At 37.2% G+C, this 26,034-nt stretch overlaps 2 protein-coding genes across 3 annotated transcripts in view; one reads left to right on the forward strand and one right to left on the reverse strand.

The window, feature by feature from the left end:
- Nucleotides 1-26,034, reverse strand: part of spir (spire type actin nucleation factor) — a 54,564-nt gene that overhangs the window by 16,410 nt on the left and 12,120 nt on the right. For both annotated transcript variants that reach the window (XM_030385164.2, XM_030385163.2), the window contains exons 2-4: nucleotides 21,854-21,903; nucleotides 2,945-3,062; nucleotides 1,577-1,686 (exon numbers count right to left, since the gene is read on the reverse strand). In XM_030385164.2, the coding sequence (XP_030241024.1) occupies nucleotides 1,577-1,686; nucleotides 2,945-3,062; nucleotides 21,854-21,903 (278 nt within the window). The remainder of the gene's footprint in view (nucleotides 1-1,576; nucleotides 1,687-2,944; nucleotides 3,063-21,853; nucleotides 21,904-26,034) is intronic.
- On the forward strand, nucleotides 9,159-10,640 carry LOC149091787 (odorant receptor 42b-like). Its single transcript, XM_089257893.1, has 3 exons — nucleotides 9,159-10,054; nucleotides 10,115-10,472; nucleotides 10,540-10,640. Exons 1-3 carry the CDS (start codon nucleotides 9,285-9,287, stop codon nucleotides 10,612-10,614), a joined length of 1,203 nt encoding a protein of 400 aa, XP_089114019.1. The 5' UTR covers nucleotides 9,159-9,284; the 3' UTR covers nucleotides 10,615-10,640.

Genomic DNA, 26,034 nt, shown 5'->3' on the forward strand with positions numbered 1-26,034 from the left:
AAAGTCAGGCATGTGGAAAATATTGCATGCCACCGGCGAGTGGTGCAGTGGTGCGCTCGGTGGAGCAGTGCTCAATGTTGCCTGACAGTAATGTGTCAATTCTATAAAGCGGCTCATTAGAGTGGGGCTAGAATGCGCCAACAGGTGGCGCTGCTTCTGCCTGATGAGCAAATGCGCATTGGGCTGGAACACAGCGAAACGTTTCGGATCGGATCGGATCGGATTGGATGGGGTCGGGGGGGACTCATACCCATTATGTTGGCTAGCATCGATAGAGCGGGCCCAATCAGCAATGCATTGCTGTTTATCACACGCCTCAATGCCAAATTACCAAATGATCGTGATCTTTTGGTTACATGGTTGAGGCTGGCTGGGGAACGCCTTGACTTGCAGCGCAGTGCGAAACGTGAATTCCTACAACGCATTTAGCTGTGAAATCAAGTGCAGAGTGATTTCCTATTACGAAATGGCTGCAGCTTGATGGCTATTTGGTTATTCAATATCTGAGGCAATTGAGATCTGGTCTGGTCGGGTCTGGCTGGGGTAATCTAGAACCCGGGCAATTGAGCCAGCCAACTGAGCGCTTGTTGTTTTGCGGTTAGCCGCGTTATAGATACACCAGCAGATACAAATGCCTAGATACTGCTAACAAGTATCTCTGGAGAGTGCGCCTCACTCGGTTAACTGTAAGTGCAACTGATGTTGCTGTTGTTGCTGTTGTTGCTGCTGCTGCGTTCATGCAACGTGCGCCAAACAAGTTTTCCCACACTTCCAACTGCAACTGCATATCCATAACTCTTTCCATCTGCATGTGCCTGCCTATAGACAAACATAAACGTATAATATATATACGGTAAAGTTTATAAATCCATGTGGATATCTGCCAAATGGAGCAGTCAAAACCTGGTCAAAAGGTTAGCCAAATGACGGCACACCTTCCATGGCGAAGCAAGAATGCTCACGAAAGATTAGGAAATAAAATACCCTATACTATAATTATATATAAATACTACTCTTTCTGAAAGTTCAGTATTTAGTTCAAAATATATGTACATTTCTATAATATTTTATTTCTAAGAGTAGAAATAAATACGACTTAAATAATCGTATAAAACCTCACATTTCTTAGAAATAATCTCTGATTAATTAATAATGATATAACAGTAAGGAATTCCGAATTTAATTTATTATTAATTTTGATTATTCTTACCATCTCTAAAGTTAACAGTATTACTCAGAACTGTACTTCTCTCTCATCTTATATCCTAAATATGCAGCAGCTCTACAGTTCTTGATCTGATTGCACATTTCTCTTTAAAATTAACATCAATTCTCTTAAATCTCTCTACCTCAATCTCTGAATATATTTTATATATTTTCTATACAATTTCTATACTATAAATTTCACAGGGTATCGGTTCTGCTGGCCAAACTGACTCATAATGCCAAAAGTTCAGTTCAGCTGGCAAAAACTTTGATTTGATTCAATTTGCATTCGTGTTTGGGCAATTTATCAGCTGCCGCCTGACAAAACAAAAAAAAAAATGTCGAAATGTCAAGAGTTGTTTTTTCTTACCTCGATTATATGCTCCAGTTCTTTGGTATTGTTGCGTTCCTCCTCCGTCTCGTCGTCCCAGCGCTTGTCGCCCTCCTCAATGCCCTCATCAATGCAGTCATCGTCATTTTCTGCCATGGAAAAACAAAACATTTAGATTAATGGAAAATCATTCAGCGAGTTATTCACACTGTGACGAATTGGGTAAGCTCAAGCCCAGCATTTTGCAATAATCTGTTTGTGTTTCTTCTTTTTTTTCTTATTTATTTTTTCCTTTTTAATTTAAGTAAATCACATTTGAGTAAATGCCTCATGATATGGGCGATGAATCCAAGTGATTCATTTGGCCAACCTTGCACAGCTGATTGCGGCTTTATAAAGACCTTGTGTTAGGGAACTCTTATCTAGAGAAGCTCAACGACTCAATTTGTACTTTTTCATTAATCTGAATATTGCATTACTTCACCAGATGATTCAAGCAATTAGCAATTAAAAGTGCTTCTCATTTAAATGCATCATAAAGAGCTCTCTAAGTTATTTATGGACAATAGTTGGTATCAAACTAAACTTTGCTCTGCTAGATATTGAAAATAAATATATAGAACTATTTATTAATTTATACATTTATTAATCTATTCCATGAATTGCTCATAGTTTCTTATAATTCCAGCCATTGCCGATAATAAAGCTAAGGAAGTGTTTTCTATAAATAAAGAATACATATGAAGTAAGCTGGAACGATATAATTAGACTTGGCTTAAAAATCGCGCTGCTAAAATGTGATAATATATTTTCTCAGATACATATGTGTATTTATCTATATTTATTTTTATATTTTTTATTTTCTTTATTAACTTGTTTTTTTTTTTATGGTTATATTTATTTAAAATATTATTTATAAAATTAAAATAAAATATTAAATATAAAATATTATATTATTTATTTATATTTATATATATATTTTTTTTCGTTTATATATTTAATGTATTTATATTAATTTATTTTGTATTTTATTAATTTATTTTTATACTTTAGTTTTAATAAATTTATTTATTTTATTTATTATTTATAAATGTTTGTAAAGCAAATTTCAAGATTAAATAAATATAATATAAAAATTAAAAAAAAAATAATTAATAAAACGAATTTTCTGAATGTATTTATATTATTATTTTTTTTTATTTTTATACTTTAGTTTTAATTTATTTATTTATTTTATTTATTATTTATAAATGTTTGTAATGCAAATTTCAAGATTAAATAAATAAATTAAAAAAATTAAAAAAAAAAAGGAAGTTTCTTAAACTGATTCATGTGCCTAATATGTTTACATATGTATGTATTCATAAAATATACACTTTAAAACTAAATTAATAAATTTTCCCTTACCATCTGCTGTCATGTAATGAAAGAGATTCTCAAGCTCTTGCGACATTTGGCATTCCTCGTCCTCTGGAAAGTTATAATCCAATGCGGCGTAAACGACTTCCGCCAGTTCGTTAATGATCTGCAAAGGCAAAGATTGCAAAAAATATATAAAAATCAGATAATATATATATATGTATATATAATAAATAAATGTCTAGCCATTTGGCTGGCTGAACCTGACTCATTTTTGCCATAGTTGACTCAACTATTTAACGAGAAGGGACATTGCATTTTAGTAAATTAAATACTTTACAAGCGCTGGCTATGTCATTCACTCTGTAGCCCTTTCTATTGCCAGGGCTTGTCTGTCCAGGCATTTCGACTTGCCGCTGGCTCTGTGTCGCGCAGTTGGTTTCGCTGTCAGTTCATTAAACTGACACTTTAATTGGAGTTTGAAGTTGACGCTACGTAGAAACTGAAGCAACAGCGCGCAAGCAAACACTAATTGTTTGTTGTTGTTGTTGTCGCTACAGTTTTTTGCCTGTTGAAGTTCGAGTTCAGGTGCAACAGCAGCACCAACAGCAGCAGCAGCAGGCGTCAACTTCAACTTGAAGTCAGCTACAAGACACAACAACGATGACAACATCCAAACGCCCAAGTGCAACACATTGCTAGCTCTTGTTATTGTTTGTTTGCTTTGGCGGCTATTGTTCACTTTCACTTCGCTGTTTGCTGGGGCACTTGCCAAAAGTGTTAAAACACTAAAAACCGAAGAAGCTGTTAAATAATAATTTGCAGCTGCCAACAAATTGCGTTCGGGCTGCCAGTGAACCTTAAAGCAACCCAAAAAAAATTTATAAAACATAAAAAACTCGATCAAGCACCACATCATAGCTCAATCGCCCACGCCAAAATATTTCGATGCCGCCGGATTATAAGACACAAACTTGCCTCGCTTGCCTGGAGAGGGGGGAGGCAGCTCTACGTCCATGTCAGTTGCCATTGTTCCACTTGATTTCGTTATTATTATGAAAATTAAATGATAAAACATTGTGACAGCTGTGCAGCCGATGCTACTGGCTGGCTAGCTGACTGGCATTCACAAAGCCAGACAGATGTGGCATGTGGTATATAACTAATGGCAGCTCAGCTCAGCGCCGAGTCGACGGCGCAGAAACCCGGAGCCAGCATCCCAAACGCGCTTACATCACATTCACAACAAGAAGAGCTCAAACGGCGATCGAGCATAATTAATGCGAAAACAAATCAACTGATCGAAGTATCAGCATATTTGTAGACATATCGAATACCCTACGTGTTTGCATGCCCTAGTATTTTTTAGAGGAAATGGTCGCATATGTATATGAATTGTTAGTTTATATACCCTAGTACAGGGCCCATGTCTTTGTATTTATTGAGACAACAGGTAATGCTGCCTCTTGATATTATTTTGTCTAATGATCTTCCCTTGTTGATGTTAAGTTTATAGCAAAAAATTAATGAAGTTTCAACTATCATTTCCAGGTGTTGCAAACATTTCTTTGCTTTAATGAAAATATTTATTAAATAGATAAAATACTATAACTTAATTTTACAAATTTTCAATGCATTAATATAAATATAATAATAAATATATATTTAGAGGTACTTTCATAAATAACTATAATAAAATATAGTTAAATTACTTTGCTGATTTCTTTCATTAATGTTCATAAGTACCTGTCAGAGGGCTATGCAAACATTGTGACAAACCCGTAATGCTCTTTTAGCAAGGCACTAATTATGTGAGGTGCGGACAAAAGTAGGGAAGCAGAAAAAGCACGTATAACGACCCTGGGAGACTTCTAAGGAGGGGCCGTACATCAGCTGGGCCTGAGAAGTTTCCCATGCAATTAGCAAAAGGGGAGAACTGGAAGAACTGGTAGACTGGGAACAAACTATATAAATGTATATGCAGCAAATGTGCAATCGTTGTTTTTTCTCTCGTTGCCTGCTAGCTGAAATACCAAAGGGGATTTCGCTGCTAGTTTGCATATCTATTAAACAGGTATATGGAGTACACACCCTCAAGTGTTGCGGCTCCCCCAAAAAAAATAAGAGCTAAGTTCGTGTTCTCACCAAAAACGAAAAAGAAAACGTAAGTGCTGCTTCGTTGCCAATAATATCAAAGTTGAAATCCAAAGCGCAAACATGCAACGCGCCAATTATCAGGCCAACAAGACGGCCAAAAAAGGTTCACAACACGCCCCCAACAGCAGCAGCAGCAACAGCAACAGGAGGAGGCAGACTAATACCACAGCGCGCTGAGGGGCTTGCTGCCTCCGCCCTCCACCCCTTTGGCCACTATGTGGCGGGCCGCTTGTCAATCTTGTCAGTTTAACCTTTCGACTGACCTCCGTGCTCACTTTTCAGTTTGCTTAGCTGCTGCTTGCGACGATTCTTTGCTTATTGTTTTAGTTTCCTCAGCTAACACTGAAGCACAAAATGGCCAACTTTTTGTTTGCCTTTTCAGCGGCGTAGGTGACAGGAAGCGAGCGGGCGTGGCTGCTTTATGAAGTTGCATATATGCCAGACATCCATTAGTTTTATTAATGTTGTTTTTGTTATTTAGAAAAGGGCTGTTGTAGCCTTTGATATATGTTGAGAGCCTCACAGGGGGGCGAGCTAGCATAGCGTGAGCGCTGCTAAATTTATTGGGATAGGTTAGTTGTTCTGGTAAAGAAATGAGTTGGGTATATAATGAGCAAAAATATGATTGCATCGAAGCTAGTTGCATGTGAAATTAAATCAAATTTAAATTTATCAAGTAAAGTTTTCAACGATTCCGAGAAAATACTGCGCATCTCAGCAGATTTTGTAGATATAATTTTTCTTGACTATATACATATATCTCTATTCTAACTAGAATATATATATTCTTCTTTGATATCTATTATTAAATAACTAAAAAATTAAATAAATGAATCAATTGGAGATATTACGAAAATTAACTTAAGTAATACCATGGAACATATATATATATATATATATATATGATGTATATATATATATACACTGAAACCTATTTATAAATGCATTAAATGAGTTTAGACAATGGGTAAATATACATATAGCCCTACGATTCCCAGCTGTTTCATGCCTTAAGCTGCCACCAAGATTTGAAGTAAACCAAAGTGAGCAGTTACAGCTCCATGCAAATTTTTTCACACTGTCAACTATTGATCAGTCTCTGACTAATATTAGCCTAAGTGCAAGTTTTCAGTATGTTATCGCTCAGATTCTTATCGCTGTTGCCAGGTTGACACCAAACAGTTCAAGAAGAAGAAGAATATCTCTGCTCGTCTCAATGGACTGCTAATCGCAACAGTAGCTGCTCGCTCATAAGCAATATCAGTCTCGGTCTGTGACAGTATCAGAGATTACGGATCAGCCGAAAGCAAGCTGCGGTTCATTCAAAACTCACTCCGAATGAAGAAAACAAACCGAAATGTGAAATTATTATTGTTATTGTTATACTACGGTTGCTGTCTCTTTGGCAAGAGCGTCGCAAATCGTGCGAATCTTTTGCTTTATGTTTTTGTACAAATAATAATTTTAGACTTGTAATACCTAAGCGCAGCTATATAGATATGTGTATATATATAGAAAATTAACCCAGTTCGCACGTCGATGCCGAAACAAACGTAAAGCAAAAGCAGAAGAAAATACGCACAGCGAAACGAGCATACAGTAAGGTGAGGTGCATAGCATAGCATAGTTAAGTACTATATACAGTATATGGCCAGAGACAGCAAGGCCTCAAGTGTCTCGGCAGGTGGAATGGGGATGCGGTGTGGGTGTGGGTGCGGCATTGTAAGCGAGCTAATTGCAGGCGAATGCGACAGAATGTGCAAATATTATTATTAGAAATGCCGCTAGTTACAGCTACAGATAGACAGATAGTTAACGACAAAAAGGCCACGCACTCATTCACACTCATTTACGCGCATATTCACATTCACATTCATATTCACACACTCAGCGATTCACTTTCACCTGCTGATAAACTGAGAACCTGAGCATGTTGCGTGGTTGCGACTTTAGTTCGTACTTCTCAACATGCATTTAAAATTCATAATTTTTTCCTTCTTATTTTTTTTTTTTTTTTTTGCAACTCTATCTATGCTCCCGCCAGCAGTCTCGCTCCTCTCTCTCTCTCTCTCTCTCTGGGACCCGTCTCTCTATGGCGTATTTGGGTCAAACATGCAAACTCATTGAGTCTGAGACTCGCAGTCTCGTCGCTGCCAAACTGGAAAAGCACAAATCTAAAATTGTATAACCTGCTCTGGGCTGGCTCAAGCGCTGCAATCGCTAGAGATGGGAGGCTTTAGCCTTTAAGTAGCACGAAAATATTGACTGGCGATTTATGAATAATCGAAAAGAAGTTCGAATCTGTACTATTAGGTTAGCTATATACATACATTATATATACATAGGTAAGTAAGTATAAGTAAGTAGATGTTAGAGAAAAGTGTTTGATAATATATATACTTAAAGAAGGACGCGTTATTGATAGTACACCATATATATTACATACTTGTTCGATATATGAATATTTATAAATATGACTAATTATTGAATGACCACTTAATAAATATTTAAACAACTATCTGCTATCTATAACCTAGGCAACTACTGATATATAGCTAACAGAAATTCTATCACTTTTGTTTGGTCAGCCTTTAGTCATGTTTATAGATCTACCAATTATATATGTATACATTATCACAACTATAAATAGAATAAAATCAACATACTACATAAAGTGAGTTACGTATATGACTTCCCATTTAACCCAAAAGAGTCGTAATCGATTCTAGATCTATCTATTGCGTAAATGCATAAAAATACTGAATGCTCAAAGACCAAAAAACGAACCAACTGCACACACATAGAAATAGACAGTCACACACACACACACATATCCATTGATATTTAAGCTAGGCAAACGCATCGCTACCTCCGACTGATCGAAGCCTGGCTCCGTTGCGTATCTTTGTATCTGCGGCCATAAATTGCGCCCACTTTGATCTTGCCACATTGAATGTAAAGTGCTTAATGGCCAAGTGCTGCGAACCTTTGTGTGGCATAAAATTGCATTGTAATTTACAAAAACAACAGCAACAACAAATCAAATAAATATATATACCTATATAAATATATATATATATATATACATAGATAGATATGTGCATTGCCAGTTGCAGTGCAAATGCGAATAGAGCATGTTCTCTGTTTGTTTCTTTGCTTTTTCTACATCTATCTGCGAGTCTGCGGGTTTCTGTTGTCTTTTTTGCTCTTTGCGCTCGGCTCGTTCTTCACGTTCTTTTGGGCTCCCCAGAGATTTTAATCGTTGTCGCCGAGCGCCTTGTCAACATTTCAACGTTTTGCTGCTGCTTTACATTGGCGTCGCATTGCTATACCCTGTATTGCTAATACAATGGGTATAATGGCAGCAGTAAATGGATGTAAGAGATGGAACGATACACATATACTATAATAAACAGTTTTAAGTTATAAAAGGTCCTTTTGAGGACCTCCACAGCTGTCCTATTTGAAATGAAATATTCACATTGCTGCAAGTCTTTTGCAATCAGATTATTGCTTGAAGCTTAGTGGAAGCTACGTCAATCTATTCGTTAGTATATAATTAACAGAACCTCGATATTTTTATGTGATACCCTGTTATACAAATTTTCAAAAGGAGTATACAAATTGGAAAAATAACAATAATTGGAAAAATAAAAAAAAAAAATAAAACAAAATATTTTGTTAACCAAAATAAAAAAGATTTAGAAGAAATACAAAATTTAGATTAGATGACCTTTGAATGTCAATTATTTAAAATTTATTTTGCATTTTTTGCTTAAGAGAATCTACAGAAATATAATAATATATAGACAACCCTTTAATTAGACATCAAAATGAAATTATAGATATAAATTCAATTCAACTTTATATATCATAACTTGTATGAAAACTCCCAGCTCTTTTTTCTTTCAATAGGTCTATAGTTTCTTCAATGGCTAGCTCGTGGTAATGGATTATTTAATTGATAAGCAAAAAGAATTTAATGGAAACCCTATTAATAAAATGCAATTTCTTTTTTCTGTTTACTCTCTATATATAATAAATGTTGAGAACTACAACAACTGGAAGATGATTATAGAGTAGAGCACTCGAAGCGCAACTCTGTAAGCAAAAGCCAACATATAGAAATTATATAAAAGCTATTCGAGTCTAATGCCAATTTGCAGTTTGATTTTTAATTTCAAAGAGTCACAAGAAAGCAGCCAAAGTAAATAAAAAGGGTTAAGATATCATGTTCTTCAAGTACATTAGAGATGAGACCCTGGGAGATTACCTCAGCAGTCGCGATGGCTTCAAGTACTTGCATCGAGGCATGAAGTGCGTGGCGTGGCTGCCACCCAAGAGAGGCACACGATTCTATTGGCCCTACATCATGTGGAGGTTATGGATTTACGGCATGTCTGGCATATATTTACCTATTATGCTATTGACCAGCTACATAATCAATTTCAAGCTATTCAAGCCACAGGAACTGCTGGGCTCAGTTCAAGTCTTTTTCAATGCCACCAGCCTGGTCTATAAGGTGATAGTGAATTTGATGAATATATGGCGCTTCGAGAAGATCATGGAAATGCTCGATACATTGGACAAACGATGTATTCAATTTGAGCAACAACGTGAACTACATCGTGGCGCTGTACGATGTAATCTGGTATTTTTAGCATTTCATGCCACATATGCGATCTATTCGACTTTTGCCTATTTGGGCGCCGCACTCACTGGCTCAACTGCGTGGGTAATGTACAATCCCTTCATTGACTATCGCGCGAGCACTAAGAACCTATGGATAGCAGCGACAACGGAGTATATTATTGCATCAGGTGCCATCTATTCGGATGAAATGACCGATCTCTATCCGGTTTTATTCGGCATAACCTTGCGAACTCATTTGCAATTGTTGGCAAAGCGTGTCGAAATCCTGCGCACAGATCCCAAACTCACAGAGGAGCAGCACTACGAGCAGTTGGTCAACTGTGTCAAGGATCACCAACTAATGCTGCAGTAGGTCCAAGCAAGTCTCCTTGACTAAATTAGCATAGCTGAAAATCTTTCGATTTTCAGATATTGCGATATGCTGCGTTCGGTCATCTCCCGCACCTTTTTTACTCAACTACTCGTGATAGGTCTCGGCCTGGGACTTTCGCTGATAAATTTGATGTTTTTTGTGACTTTCTGGAACGGCCTGACAACGATTATGTTCATATTAGTTCTGATCATACAGACATTTCCCTTTTGCTATGTCTGCGAAAGGATCCACGACGATTGCTTCAACTTGAGCTTGGCCATATTTTATTCGAAATCAATTGATGCAAGTCGGCGCTACAAGTCGACGTTGTTATATTTCCTACAAAATACTCAAAAGCCGATCGAATTTACTGCTGGCAGCTTGTTTCCCATCTGCATGAGGACTAATTTAACTGTAAGTTGACAGGGCACTGGCTTGAGTATTTATTTTAAAATTATTTATGTCTATATTTCTTTTCAAGTTTGCCAAGTTTGCATTTTCGGTGGTGGCTATTGTCAAGCAAACGAATATTGTGGAAAAACTAAAATTACACTAAGGGAAAAACATAAAAAAAACTACAAAGGAAAAATAAAAAAATTCTATATCTACATATATATGATATAAATTATGTGAATGTTAACCTAGATCCAGAAAACTTAGCTGCTATAATCAGCACTTTGGCACGCATAATTTACATTATGAATATTATCTTCTTGCAATAAAGTAATCAATACGTAGTTCACTCTATAATACAGGGTATTTACTAGCTGAGTCTTGGACACAGCTTAACTTTGCTCTAGTCTGCTCTGCATGGGCCAACATTGATCACGACTGGGCAGATAGACAGCATAGACCTGTGCATCGACCGTCTACAAGTTCGAGTCCAAGTCAAGTTGAGAGCTACTTGGCTGCTGGTCGGTGGCTGCTGCTGCTGCTGCTTCTGTTGCTGTTGGTGCTGCAGTCTCTGTGTGTTGTATGTATTTAGACATGGCATTCTTTCTATGGAAACAATTGCATAAAATGTGAATCCTGATAGCGACAAAAAACCACAAGACAAAACACTGGCTCGCCTCGGCTTGGCCTGGTCGAGTCTAGTGGTCTAGACTGGTCCCATGTGGCGTTGCAGTGGCCACTGTTCCAAGAGAGAAGAAAACTTAAAGAGCAGCAGCAGCAGCAGCAGCAGCAGCAGCAGCGTTTGCCAAGAAACGAATCACCATAAAGTCAAGTTAAATGGCTGCAGAAAAATATCGTTTTAAGTCCGCATCAGGTCTGCTGAGCTTGCCATATGAGAATTGCATAGCAAGGCGCTAGCGTATTTTAAGGAAATTTTAATTGAAAAATTCTTATGCATGTACAATATACATATATTTATAGTTATTCCAACTGCAGGCATGATAATGAGTTAATTGATCAACATTAACACCAAGATTTCTAAACAATTTGCAACTCATTTGCCCAACCCATATCGAATTGGTGTGTTGTGCGGGTTAAAACCTAACAAAGTTCAAGCATGCCCACCTGGAACAGCGCACTTAGCACACATTAAAGAAAGACAGAGAAAGAGGCACGATAGACAGAGAGAGAGAGGGGGAGAGCGAAAGATGTGAGAGGTATGATCGGCGATCGGCTCGGCAGAAAAATAAAAGAGACCAATCCCCCCATCGATAATAATCGGCAAACAAGTTTCATAGTTTGACCGACGCGACGCGACTGGCAAGACATAATCCCTGGGCGCATTGTGCATGGCCCGGCTATAACGGAACCGAACAAAACGCTAATTGTGCACGCCTCTAGAACATGACTCAAATCAAAAGAAATAGCCATGGGCCATGGCCCAAACAGCTCGACAGATATCAATATTTGGGCATCTACCACTGCTATGAAAACTGTAGGCGATCGCGGCAATGAGATAGCACAAAACGCTGGCGTTTAATTGGGTAATTGGCTCAAGTACCGTACGTAGTATTACCAGACCGCGAGCATCCAAATTGAAATACTCGCACATGACTCAAAGAGAAATACAAAGTAGGTGGAGAGCGGGGAGATTCGATCCGACTCACAATCTCGCTTCACCACTAAAAACGTAATGCAACTAAATTGCAAGTGTGTACACATCGAACCAAAGGGGCGGGGCGGGGTGGGGCGTGGCGGGACGCTACGAATCGTAGGCACTGCAGCAGGGTGTTAGCTGCGCTTATGAATTGACGTCTGTTTGGGTCAGGCCCGGCAACGAGAAATAGAATAGAATGGTAAGTCGGGAAGTCTTTGACTGAGTGCAGCTCGTGACTGGACAACCAGTTGGCAGCCAACGCGACTCTTCTCAGTTCCCATGATGGCAAAACTGGGCGGCAGCTCTAGGCAACAACTGTTCGCTACAGCAGCAGGCCCCGAAAACAATATAGATGTGTGTGTGTGTGTCCATGTATATACATACATATATATAGAGAAAAGTAACTGTTTGCTACTCGCCAGTCAAGCAACTCGTTTGCGTCTTCTTTCTATTTTTGCTGAATATATGCAATGCCAGAAAAGCCTTCGGGCCAAAATAAACTAGGAGAGAGAAAAAGAGTGGAGATGCAATTGGAAGTGCAGGTACTCTAGAGGGATATGCGAAGTATTTGAAACAATATAATATATACTGAAAGTATTTTAAAAAGAGAGTTTTAAATGGGTTGAAGATTTTAGCGTATATAATGCTTAATAGATTTGGATGTTTTGAGTTGTAAAATATTTTAATTTACATTTCTGATTGCTGAAGCTTAATTTGCAAACCCATTTCTAAAGGATGGAACGCTTTGTGAAATATCTTATTTATCGATAACTTTCTATCTGTTTATTCATCCAGCTAGCTATGTTGACAGAATGTATTCATCTAAATGAGTGTCTGTCTATCTATCTATCTATCAATTAAAATACTTATCTAACTAACTATCTATATCTATCGATCTTTCTATATCTATCTGTCTGTTATATCTATTTATCTCTATATCTATATCAAACTATCTATATCTACCTACAAATCTATAGCTATGCATCTGTATCTATCTATAAATATTTATCTAATGTTAATCAAATTGAAGATATCTTGAAAATTAAATATATTTAAGATCTTCATTTAATCACACTTTCATATCGATTTATTATTACATATACAAAATATGTTATTCCTACATCTCCTATATTATATAAATAATATATATTTGTTGTAATCCTTTAACCAATTACCAACTACATCTAAAAATGCATAGCTGCCTTGCTGAAAAGTGTATTAAAAGACTGGTTCGCTCTTGAGTGCTGTGAGGCCTTAAAGTGGCAAAGCAATTGAACAAGTGAACATGTATGTGTGTGTGTGTGTGCTTGTGCACTCACATAGACAACTTGGCTATAGCTGAATTTGACTTGGACTACGAATTGGAGGCTGCCAGACCAGCCCATTCAGGTGATGCTTTAATGAGTCCTTTATCACGTCGCCTCGCATGCAGCGAGCATATGCAAGACGCTGGCAATGGCAATGGCTCTGGCAATGGCAATGGCAATGGCTATAAGAATTATAGCTTCATTGTGAGTGCAGTCAGTGGTTCCCACCACCATTGGGTCGATTGTGCGAGAGAAATTCGAATGCATTTTATTTTAATTTCAAGTGCAGCACAGCACTTGAACTTTGCATTCGATTCAGTGTTGGGCTGTTTGCCTAACGGTCAAACAGCTAGCAGCTGCTGTCAAATACTTGACAAGTATTCAATAATAGTTGCCGAAAAGTGTTTGTTTAGGCGCCCAAAAAACAAATCATCATATAGAACGAACGGTCATTGGACTTCATCCAGCCGCACACAGCGTTTGTGGCTGAAGTTTTTGGGCTCGATTCTGGTATCTGGGGTCGCTGGGCGTCGGGGTATGTACGTCACGACGCATGCAATTACATGCAGCCATAAATACAATTGCCAGCGAGACAGAAAGAAGAAGCGGCCAGAAAGACAATCGCAGACGCCGCCGTTGCCGTCGCCGCTTCAGCGAGCCATGAACTTGCCTCTTGGCTGGCCATGCCTAAGCCAAGCTTATAATAGCTCTATGCCCATGCTTTTCCCTGGGCTCTTCTATATAGAAAGAGAGATGGGGCGAGAGAGAGAAGGGGCGGGCAGGCAGAGCCGACAGCGTTTAGTTGATCGACACTTTTATGTTGACGTCGTGCGCGTTGTCATCGTCATCGTCTTCAGTCTTCAGTCTTCAGTCTTGGCAGTTCTGGTGCTGCGCCTGCCAAACCAATTGATTGATTCCATAGAACAATGCGCAATGGTCGCCGATGCGCCGCCAGCAACAGCTGCAGTCTACACACACACACACACACATGCACACACAGACAGCAGCCGTGCACAGTGGTCTGAGCTTTATTTATATGTGCCTAAACGAGTATTCCTATTCCTAGGAAATTAGTAAACACGTTATGCCTCAGACCACCCAAGACACAAAGTTGTTGCTATCATCAATTTTGTCATTCCCAGTGCTGGCCATTGCGTGTTCCCTAACCTGAGGACATTAAACACCGTTTATTTTTCCGATGTTATCTAACTACTCGAATCAATATTAATCCAGGTAGAAAACTTGCTCTGATAATCAATCATTTAAGCCAACGAATAAGCTTAAGGCAAGTTCAAGTTCTCGTGGCCTACATCTTAATGAATGTTTGTTAGATATATCATATAAGAAATTAAAATATTTATGACCATATATAATTTTTTTTTCTTTCACAGGAACTGCAGGTATTTCCTACTGCAAAAACACATTAAAATTCATATATTTTTTAGTGCAATTACATTTGAAATATCCTCAGTGTGATCTTTCACTTCACATAAAAGAATTCAGCTGGAAGTCTATTTTATGAACCAGGAAGTTTTCTCGCTCAGTTTATATGTGCTTTGATTTTGTTTTTCCTTTTGCTTTCCTGTTGCGTATGACAGGAAGTCGCCCACTGTGCTAGGTTCCGCTTATTATAAATGCGTAGCAATAACACAGAGCGTGGTCGCAGGCAAACAGGCAAAGCTAGAGCCAGACCTAGAGCTAGATCCAAAGCCAGGCGGAGCATAAAACAAACGGCGAAGGCACTCAACCAAGTCGCAGTCGGAGTCGCGTCGCTTTGCTCTTGCTATTGTTGTTGTTGTTGTTGGCCAAGTGGAGCCATTGTTTTGAGGCGCAACAGGCAGCAGCAGCCGTTACCACTTGCAACATTTGTTGCTGCTGCAAAGGCACCGACGAACCCATAAAAGTACGGGCGGGCCAGTAAATGGAACAGGTACGACTTTAGCCAGATGTTCACGCTCCAAAAAAAGCGCTTTGACTTTTTTTTTTTCGCCAGAACAATGCAAGTGAGAGATGAAGAGAGAGAGAGAGAAAGATAAAAGGGAGAGAGACACAAAACAAAAGGAGTAGCCAAACTCTTCTTGCAACATTCACTGAGTCACCAAGCACAACAACCCCACACACTCACACACACACACACATATATACACCCACACACACATACACTGCAACATCACACCTGATTGTTAGTATTTCATTTTCTTGGCCCAATAATATTTACTGCAAATAATTGTTCATGCATTATTTGAGCAGCGACAATATTTGTGCTCAGACTTTGTTACTTCATAGTCGGAAGACCTTGAAAACCCATAGAATGTCTGGTCAATAATTGTAAAGCTTAATTGACCAGCAAAGAAATACATTATGGAAATAATTTGATGCCAAGTGAACGCATTTTGTTGGCGCTTGATAAAGTGCACAAATATTTTGATGATCGCTCAGTTGTATTAGCAGAACAATATTTTCTTTAGAACATAAGATGAATATAAGATTGGATTAAGTTGGATACTTGGGTAAAAAAAGTCAAAAGTACTATTTAGTTTGGTTACATACGAAATATAAATTAAGATTTACACTGAAAAGCTAATTATTTTTCCCCTTATTTTCCCCTTAACTTTTGTCTAGCTAGCTTTTTTTGATGTTTCTCTGTTTTAGTCCCTCTTTCTGTCTCGGCATTTCTCTATACATCTTTGTCCTTAACTCAGATCTCATCTCTCATTTCCTATCTCCCATCTATTTCATAGTTCTAATATTTCATTTTATACTCATCTCTAAAAATTCATAATTCATTTGTCGTTTCTCATCTTTTATCGGTCATCTCTCACCTTTCATCTTCAATGAATTTATTTATTTCTCTCTTTCCTGTTCTCTCTTTAATTTTATCCCATTTCCTTTATCTTTTATCTTCTTTTTCTTTAATTTCCTATATTTTATCTTACATTTGTATCTTCACTCACATTTATCTTCTGACATATATCAATTTTTTCTATTTCCTTCTATTTCCTCTTTTGCGAATTTAGTTCTCTCGCCTCTCTATAATAATGATTGCCATTAATATTAAAAACTCTGAGAACATTTGTAATTAATCATCTCAGGTTATTCATAGCCTACACTGTCCTACACAGTTCAACTGTCAACTGATAGCTGGCGCAGACAATTTAGGCCATGGCTCTTCATGCTCATGTTTTATCTATGCTACAGATATGAAAAGCCAAACATGAGACCTGCATACACATGTGACACTCAAAATGTAATGTAGAAAAATAAACATAAATATAAATATATGGATTATGTGTACTGGAGATTAGAATTAAAGCCTAGCAGCCACAAAGATAAAATGTAAATAGTGTAAATAACATGTAATTAGCTTTAAAAAAGAGTCAAGTCTATTAGACTTCATTGTATAAATAAACATGCGACCGAGCTCGGCAATCAGAAGCAATCAAATAATTTTAAAATATCTCGCTAATTAACTGCATGGAGGTAGGACACTTAATAGACGTGTGAGAACAGTTTAGTTGTAACATATTTGTAGCATGATGAAGTTGCAAGCAAAAAATAATAATAAAAAGAGAGACTTTATAAACTTCCAAGCCAGAAACGCAATCTTAAGTCTCGATCTACTATAATAGGACTTAAGCTATTTTTGGCCATTTCCTGGTCGCCTGAAAATCAATTAATCCCAAAGATAATAATTCAAGAGTAAATCTTACAGATATGGCCATAACCCTATCTAGCGTTTTAATTACTTAATTTTCTGTTTGCCCTGCCCTTTTTAGGGGCAATCTTTGGCAATTCGCCAACACATGCCTAACCCAATTTATGAGAGCTGTCAAATGTGTAGAAAAGTAATCCTATTTTGCTGCCTCTCAAATGTCAAGTTGTCACCGCTGCGGGTCACAAGTTTAGCCGTAAAGGGAACCGCACCCAAAATAAACAACAACAACAAAAAGACTCAAAAAACCAATAAACCAATTACAAAACTTCCCGCACAATGTCTGTGTGTCAGTCAATGCAATGCTTTATTGGTTTATTGTAAATCGAACTACAAATAAATAGCACAAGCTGCGCCAGCAGCTCTACAAATGCCATTTAAGGCATTGCATTGGACGACCCGGTGGCAAGCCCTTTTTCCTCTCCAACGAGTGCTTCACTTTTGAAGGTTTACGCATGCACTCGAGTGCGGTGAGGCGCATCCACCGAAGGGGGTGACGAGCGGGGGCTTGAGAGTTTTATTTATGCCCTTGCATTGGGGTTAAGATCAATTCGATCTAGATGTTGAGGGAAGTTGCAAATGGAAGATGGCCTATCATAAAATATCAAATATCCTTTTTATATAGTTTGCTAAATGGAGTCTCTCTTTGAAGTTTTATTTATAAAGGTTTTAATCGAAATGTGTTTAAAATTTTCCTTTATTATCAGCTGTTATATATAGTTATAGTGAATGATTCATTTCATATTTGCTAATTTGATTATATATATAAAAAAAAAAAAAAATCCTGTTATTTTTCTTGTTTAATGAGATTCCGGATAAGACATAAGCTGAAAAAACCGAGTGATATATTTATAGAAGATGGAGAACAGGTTATTACAATCAGCTTTACTGTCAAATACCGAACTTATTTATTAAAGGTTAAGTTGGACTTAAATGAAAATCGTCAGAAGAATCTGAAAATAATTATACACCATAATGACCTAGCTCAAGCTTGCCTGATAAAAAAATGAAATCTAGAGAGCTAAATCACTTCAATTTCTACGACCTAGGGCATGCAATATTCTTCAATCGTGCTTTCTTCTTCTCTTCTATTCTTTACTATTCGAGTTTTAGCAGCCTTTTAGCAACACCCACCCATTGGTTAGTGCATAGGGGAGCTGCGACATTTGGGCGACCTTAGCTGTCGCCTGTTGCTGTTTTGGCTGGTTGGCAACCGCAAAAGGCAACTTCCTGGTAACAGCTTCCACATATCAAACTGAAAAGCAAGCTGCCAGCCCGGACAGACAGTCAGACAATCAGACAGACAGACCAACAGTCAGTTAGTCAGGCAGGCAGTCAGGCAGTTAGCTGATCACGAGCCAATCCGGAAAACCAGGAGACGACCGACTCGCAGGCAGCTTTTGAAGCGGTTTTGCCTGATGAAGACTTTTGCGGTTAGTAGACTGCCAGCAATTTGTTGGGCCACTAAGTATTATAAACATGCATAAGTGCATATCTCTTTTCTATCTATCTAAATGTCTGTCTCTGCTGTCTCTCTGTCGGCCTGTCTATCTGCTATTACCACAGCCGCGATCATCAATATTTTGCATCATAATGTTCACATGATATGTAGATGCCACAAGTTCCGCATTTATAGCTAGCGCCTCGGTCGATTTTGTCATTTAAGTCATTTTCGTCGATTGCATAAGTCGGGGCCAAGCAACGAGTGCTTAAGTCATGTATCTGACAGCGATTTGGCCCAAAAGCAAAGGTCAAACATGTTTGAGTGCACTTTAGCGGAAAATGTCACTGCACACGATGGCACTCAGCACAGCACAACAATAACAATACTAAGTAGTTCCACTAGCTCTGAGTTAGCTCCGACCCTCCAATGCCTTTGCCACTCAATTTCAATTGCTGTTGCTAAAATAAACGCTTAACGAATCGCACCCAAGTCTGACGAAAAAAAAAAAAAAACAAAAACCAAAAATAAATCATTCATATGAAATGGAAATTTGCGCATTGCAGTCGCTTTTTTTTTTTTGCATTTCATTTCTGGGTGGGGGGCCCAAAGCAACCCCAAATGAAAACAAAAACAAACTAAATTTATGATAATTGCTGAAATATTTTTCAATTTAGCCTGCACTGGACACGAGGCACAATTCTAACCCCTCGACGGTTGTTGTTTGGGGTTGATATGATTCTTGCATAAGACACTTTCAGAAATCCCTAAAAACCCCGACTGAAAGTGTATTTTTGTTCTCGTTTGGAAAGCTTGGCAAACATGAAAATGCCTCTGAGCAATTAGAGAAAATTGCTTAGTGAAGTACCATTTCAGCGAAAGATTTTCCAGTAGTATAATTGCAATAGAATATATGGATAAGCAAATATCTTATAGCCATATTTCAGAGTCATTTAAATGTTTTTTAAATAAAGTCATCGAAATTGTAAGGATTGATCGATTGATTATACAGATCTATTGAGTACTCTGGGTTCGGAAATTTTAATGAGCTTTAATGATTTAATAAGATGATGTTCTAAGTTGCGGTATATGATCAATAAAACATAGTTGAGGAGAGGAGAGAGAGAGAGAGAGGGGGAGAAAGCAAGAGAGACAGAGAAAGAGTCGGATAAAGACCAATAAATAATAAATAAAATATGATAAGACGATATATGGCTGGCAATTTATAATTTTCTATTACCTTTCTAATTCGCCCTCCATTTCTAATCAATCCATTTTTGCAATAATATTAAAGATTTTAATATAGCATAAATGAAGCTTATATTAAAAAATAATAAAAATATAAAATAATAACTTAATCGAATATTAAAGTGATGGAATTAACTATATTTAAATATGATAATACATACTTCAACTTTCTAGGTAATTTGATCATGTAAATATCACTCATTCACGCAATGTTTTGGCTCCCACGTAAAAGTTCTTAGCTCCCAGCAATTTATGTTATAAAAGCATTAATACTAAACACTATACTACACCTTAAAAGGCATATAATACCCCAAGGGTTCTAGAGCCGCTTTCCATTTTCCGCATAGCGTGACAAAGCGCCAGAAAATGTGTAAAAAAACCTCACAAATTTTTAGCAGGCTATAAAACAAAATGGACAACAGCTGCCAAGGCATAATGTGTGAAAGTGTTGTTGTTGTTGTTTGTTGTTGTTGTTGGCATTGTTGCTGATGGTGCTGGCGATGCAAGCCACCAATTTTACGGTAATTTACACAGATGCTACGGCCGGACCCATTCCATACCGTTCCGTTCCGTTCCCCAGCCTCTCTCAGCTGAGCCAAAGTGCGAAAGTAAATTTATTTTGTTACTTTATTTTTGGTTTTTTTTTGGGAGAGCCACGAAGAATGCATTTTCGGGCTAATGTTTCCCACAGTGGAAACCCTAAAGATCGGCTGAGAGGAAATGCGCAGGCGCAGAGAATTCACATGATGATCGTTAGTAGTCGTTGTTGTTGTTGTTGTTGTTGGTAAGTTTTGGGGGCAGGCATGGATTGGTAGGTAATTAAAACTACTCGCAACTGCAACAGCAACATCAGCAACAACAACATCGGCAACATACATCGCCTGCATTTACAGCAGACAAAGCAGCCGCAGCCGCAGCAGCTGCCTACGAAGTTCGTAACATGGAAGCGCGAGTTTCTCTACGCCTTCATTTTAATGTATCTTTTAGCTTCAGTTGTTGTTGTTGTTGCTGTTGCTGCTGCAGTTGCTGTTGCTGTTGTTGCTGCTTTTCAATTAACTATCGCTGTTGCTGTAATGGGTGTGTGCATGTGAGAAATATGCAGCCTACTCAATGGAGGTCGTTCGCTGTTCTCCCTGCTTAGCATAAGGCAATTCCATTGTCTTGTTATATGTGAGAACAAAACAGCAGGAAAAAAAAACCTGCACATTCCTCGAGTACCTTCAAATTCTTCTAATTATAAGAATTTAATGAATGGGTGGGTGTGTGTGTGTGTGTGTGTGTGTGAGGCAAAGAAAAAAATATTAATAAGCACACAATCTGACAAGGGTTCTTAGTAATATGTGGGTAGCTAGCAGATATATTCAATCATATTTATAGTTAGGAAAAGTCGTATAATGCAGATTAAGAGAGCTTAGACTTTTTTCTTTGTTTAGGTGAAATCAAAGTTTTTGGTTTGATTCGGGGCTTTGAGGTGCCCTCTTGAATCTAAATAATGTGAATAGATTCATATTATTATTGTTATTTTTTAAAGGAATTATTAGTAATTTAAAAAGTTTTGTATATATTTAAAATTAAATGACTTTTTTATCTTTAGCAAATATTCATTACCAAAGTAAAAATTAATATTTATTTAGCCAGCTTAAATTGCATAAAATATCGCTTGATTTATTTATTGAAAGGTAAACAAAATCAGTTTTACTTTAACAATTCTATTACCACAAATGTTTCAGTCATTTGGAGAACTATTTGGTACTTCTAAAAAAATCATTAAAAGCTTAATTAAAACCCGAACCGGAACCTTAAAGCTCAGCTACAACATCAAATAGATACTGCCTACATGCATAGAGCGAACTGAGCTCATTTACGTAGATTTAACGAGCCATAATTCTAATCTGTAATCGGTAAGCACTTGGAAAGTTCAACTGTGTCTGTGGTTTTAGTGGTTTGGTTCGATGGTGGTGACACACGTGAAAGATTTCAAACTCTTAACGAGCCGTAAAAAAGCTGAAATAAAACTAAAGCAACGTTGAGACTCACCTTTCGATGGGCGGAGACGAGCGGCGTATGATGATTGTTGTTGTCAAAGGCTGTGAAAGAGACACAAAAATAAATTGCATTATTAAGAGTCGGTTCAAGTTGATAACGGCTTTAACGTGCCATAAAGCTAAAGATACAGTTATAGCGTGCATTGGAAATCAATTAATAAATAAATAAAGCGTTAAATGTCGTAACGATTAAACTTCAAATTGTTTACCTTTCGAATTGCACTTTTTATTATTTAAATATGCAAACTGTTCGAATTCCGTCTGTCTCTGTCCACCTCTCTCTCTCTCTGTCTGTCTGTCTTTCTTTTTGTTTCACTGTCTGCTCTGCACTTCCGCACTTGATTGGCCAAACCCAAAGCGGGCAAAAATTGTAACAAAAATAACTACATAAAACTCGAAACGGGTTCAGCAATCATATTAAACATGTTGTGCAAACAGTCGGACATGCCCCTCACTGCCCAGACCAGCGAGGTGAGTGGTGTGGTGTGTGGTGTGGAGTCTGGCGTATTCGTGTATTGGCAATGGGGTGAGGTCGGGTGGGCTAGTGGAGTGGTGGGCGGGTGTGTGGGGTGTGTCACCTGACATGAGCAGCAGCGGTTCAACGGAAGCAAATGGATAATGTCTCAATGAGAAGTGAGCAGCCCCATGATGCCCTTTAAAAACTCAGAAAATTCCATTGAAATCTATTTTATGGATATTCTTAAGAGTTCAATTGATTTAACGATATTTTTATATTAAGCTTAAAGATTGTTTGATCTTTGCTACTTTCCTTAGTACTAACTAGTTTAAGGGTATTATAGTTACAAATTATAGCAATATGAATAATACGATGTGATTCGTAAATAATAAATAAAGACATTTATCAATAATCTCTTAAGAACTGTCGATAACAAACTAAAAATACCTTCAAAATTTATGAATAGGTTTCTTTGGCGATACTTAGATCATATCTACAGTTTAATCGATATTAAATAGAAATATATACAAAACAAAATGAAAATATCAATATTTATTGTATCCCAGACACAAGATCGAATAAATTTTACATCAGAAAATTATTTTGATCCATTAACTCTCTACATTCTTTTAATACAAATAAGGCAATATCTGTGAAGATATTATTCTCCTTTCTATATTATCATTATTTGCATATACCCCACTCTATCGCATCCCTATCATAAAGGGTATTCCATGTTGTCAATGAGCCAGCTGAATTATATCAACTTGTAGCCCATACACAACAAATATAATGCTTACACATGTATATACGGGTATCTTGGCAATAACTCTATCCATAACGAGCTTGGCATTTTGCTTAACAATTAAATGCAATTTTTTGAAGCAAAAACAAAAATTTTTTAGTTGACTCAGCGATTGAATGTCCAAGGTGCTCCGGTTGGTTGGGTTGAGCTGGGTTGGGTTCACTACGATACGGTACGGTACAGTTCGGTTTGATTTGGGGGACAGAGGCGAGGAGAGGCCATTGGTGCTGACCGGCCGGCTTTTGATTACAGAGCGAGACAAACCTCAGACTGACCACAGACCGGACGAACTCCATGGCTCGGCAATTTCGTTTAAAGTTTATTAAGCGTGACTGACATTTGTGAATTGTTTTTTTTATTGTTGTTGCAATTGTTACGCCCAAAACATGCAATAAATATCCGACTTAAACAAACAACTTACAACAAAATTCGATCATTTAAGATGGAATAGAGATGTGCAGCATGGAATTAATAAGATGGGGAGAGAATTTAATACGAGTCAATTGAGATATGTGGTTTATGCTGCTTTAATTCTGTTCAATTTGATTATGAGATACTCTATAAATAGATTAAAATATTCGATGTAATGTAATAGTCTATTATAATAGTTTTCCCATAAAACAAATTACATTTTTTATATCCAAAACAGTTGTATGACAAGACATAAAAGCTATGAGGCAGAAATCTCTGTAACCCCAGAGAGTTTACTCCCAAAAAGAAAAAGTTGAATGTGATGCCTTGACAACTTTTAAGTTTGCCGTGTTTGAACTAAGACCTTTTTTTGTTGCTTGTATATTTTGTTCCGTATACAACTTTGAACTTACATGCCTGGTCCGGGTTAGGATCAGGCTGGGCGAACACTTTGCAGTTTTGATGATACCAAAGATGAGCTCAGCATGATATCATAATTCTCAGTTGTTGTCCATCACTTTCGCAGGAAATGAGTTAACACAATATACAAAGGTAGGCTGGGTCAGAAGAGCAGCAGCAGCAACAGCAGCCGAAGCACAAGTGACTCCCGAGTTCGGGCACATAAAAATTCCATGGATGCATGGAACATGCCGCGACTTTATAATTAAATAAAATGCCAAGTTTTGTTTTCTTTATATTTCCCTTTCTTGGTTCCACTTAATAATTAATTGACATTTAGCAAAGAATTTCAAATGTATTTATTTGTTGTTTTTGCTTCTTTGTGCCCAACAAATGAATGAAAGATGTTTGGCCATTTGCCGATTCTCAACTGTCGAAATTTGCGTAGATTGAAATTTATTAATGCCTGATTTATGACTCGGCCGTTACGCTTAGGTCTGGGAGCCTGGGAACATGTGCTCAACGCATTGTTTTCAGGAATTTCGAGACGTTAGGATTTGAAAGTACGTAATACATAACGCCTCATTAATCCATATGGATTAGTCAGGCACATGTGTGAACAATTTGGACAAGCTGACGAAATTATTGCGCGCAATTATATTGTAGTTTATTCGTGATGGATCAGCGCATCTAAAGAGTTGAGTTGTGGCATTGTGGCATGGAGCAAATGGATTTGCCTTGAACTGAGCATGTTATGAACATGTTATATAAATGTTAAGAACCGTTATTGTTCTAGATAACTTAACTCAAAGAGCACTTAGTCTGGAATGTAAAGATTTCAAGAGTATTTTATCAATTATCTTCGCTGTTCTGTAATAATTTTTTTATGCGGAAATAATGAATAATTTTCTCTATAAGATTAGATCTTTTAAATTTGTAGCTTCCTGAGATATGTTGCTGAAGATATTGCTTAAACAATTTACATTTTTTTTTTTTTTTTTTTTGCTTTTACTTCTTTTCTTCAGTTTATCAAAATTCTTATCAATTATGAGTCACGAATGCGTCAATTTCTTAATTTATTTTTCAATTGTAATTGGTGATCAAGTGTAGCGCATTCAACAATAAATTGACTATAATATTTATTGACTGATTCGGCAAATATAGCGTTTATAGTCAATGTAAGAGTAAATATTGATTAAACTTTAGAGTAGCCAATAAAGATATTGATGAAAGTAATGACAATGACGTTATTTTTATCTATATATACAGAAGAACTGCTGTAGGGAATTCAAAAAGCTTTCTAGATTTCATTTCTAATTTGTTTTTTTTTTTTCCTGGACTTTGGTACTGGTGAAATATCGGCACACATTAGCGTACCTCGAGTGATAAGATTAGACTACCCGAAGTGCCCATTTCGTCCAAAGGCAAAAACTGTCTTTTGGCGAATGGATTGCATAAAGGCAGCTGCATCGGAAGGCGAATTGTGAGAGTTGCCTCGAGCCACCTGCCACAAAGCAATTAATAATTATTATTATAATAAGTATAGTTAGTTTTTAAAGCCTTTTTCAATCGTGTGGCCCCCGCTGCAAAGTTCAATAGAAAAGCATAAAACATTTTCATGCTTATCTGACGCTTTGCTTCTTTTATTTTCATTTATTTCTTTTTTTTTTTTCATTTTTATTTATTTAATAATTATTTTTTTTCTGCTCGTTTTCGTAATAAAGTTTTATGCACGTTGTTGGCTTTTTGCCTGGTGTTTTTGTTTTAGTTGCTGCCGTTTGACCAAGTGGCCTCATGGCAATTTACTTTCTAATGTCATGAAAGTCATGTGCAAGTCAACATCATTTCTTTACTATATATACACGTTATATCTGTGCTCGAAAAGTCCGCAAAAAGTTTAATTTATTTAATGACCAACGTTTTTACCCACGCCGCTGTCTAGAAATTGATAAATAATACGCGTAATCTATGCAGATTTTATACGTATTTTTGGTTTCTTTGCTTTCTTGTGGCCCAAAACACAACAACAAATGCACAAAAACGTCGTCGGCTCTTCAAAAGACAATAAACACATACATATATACTTATATTCACATTTTCT

Source organism: Drosophila navojoa, chromosome 3 (assembly GCF_054131105.1).
Source record: "Drosophila navojoa isolate 15081-1374.11 chromosome 3, UAZ_NAV_1.0, whole genome shotgun sequence".
Taxonomy (NCBI): domain Eukaryota; kingdom Metazoa; phylum Arthropoda; class Insecta; order Diptera; family Drosophilidae; genus Drosophila; species Drosophila navojoa.

Excerpts from the sequence above, each read along its gene's own strand:
- LOC149091787 (XM_089257893.1), top strand. The coding sequence starts at position 9,285 with ATGTTCTTCAAGTACATTAGAGATGAGACCCTGGGAGATTACCTCAGC. Across the intron at positions 10,055-10,114 it reads GATCACCAACTAATGCTGCA|ATATTGCGATATGCTGCGTT; the intron begins GTAGGTCCAAGC and ends TTCGATTTTCAG. Across the intron at positions 10,473-10,539 it reads GCATGAGGACTAATTTAACT|TTTGCCAAGTTTGCATTTTC; the intron begins GTAAGTTGACAG and ends TTTCTTTTCAAG.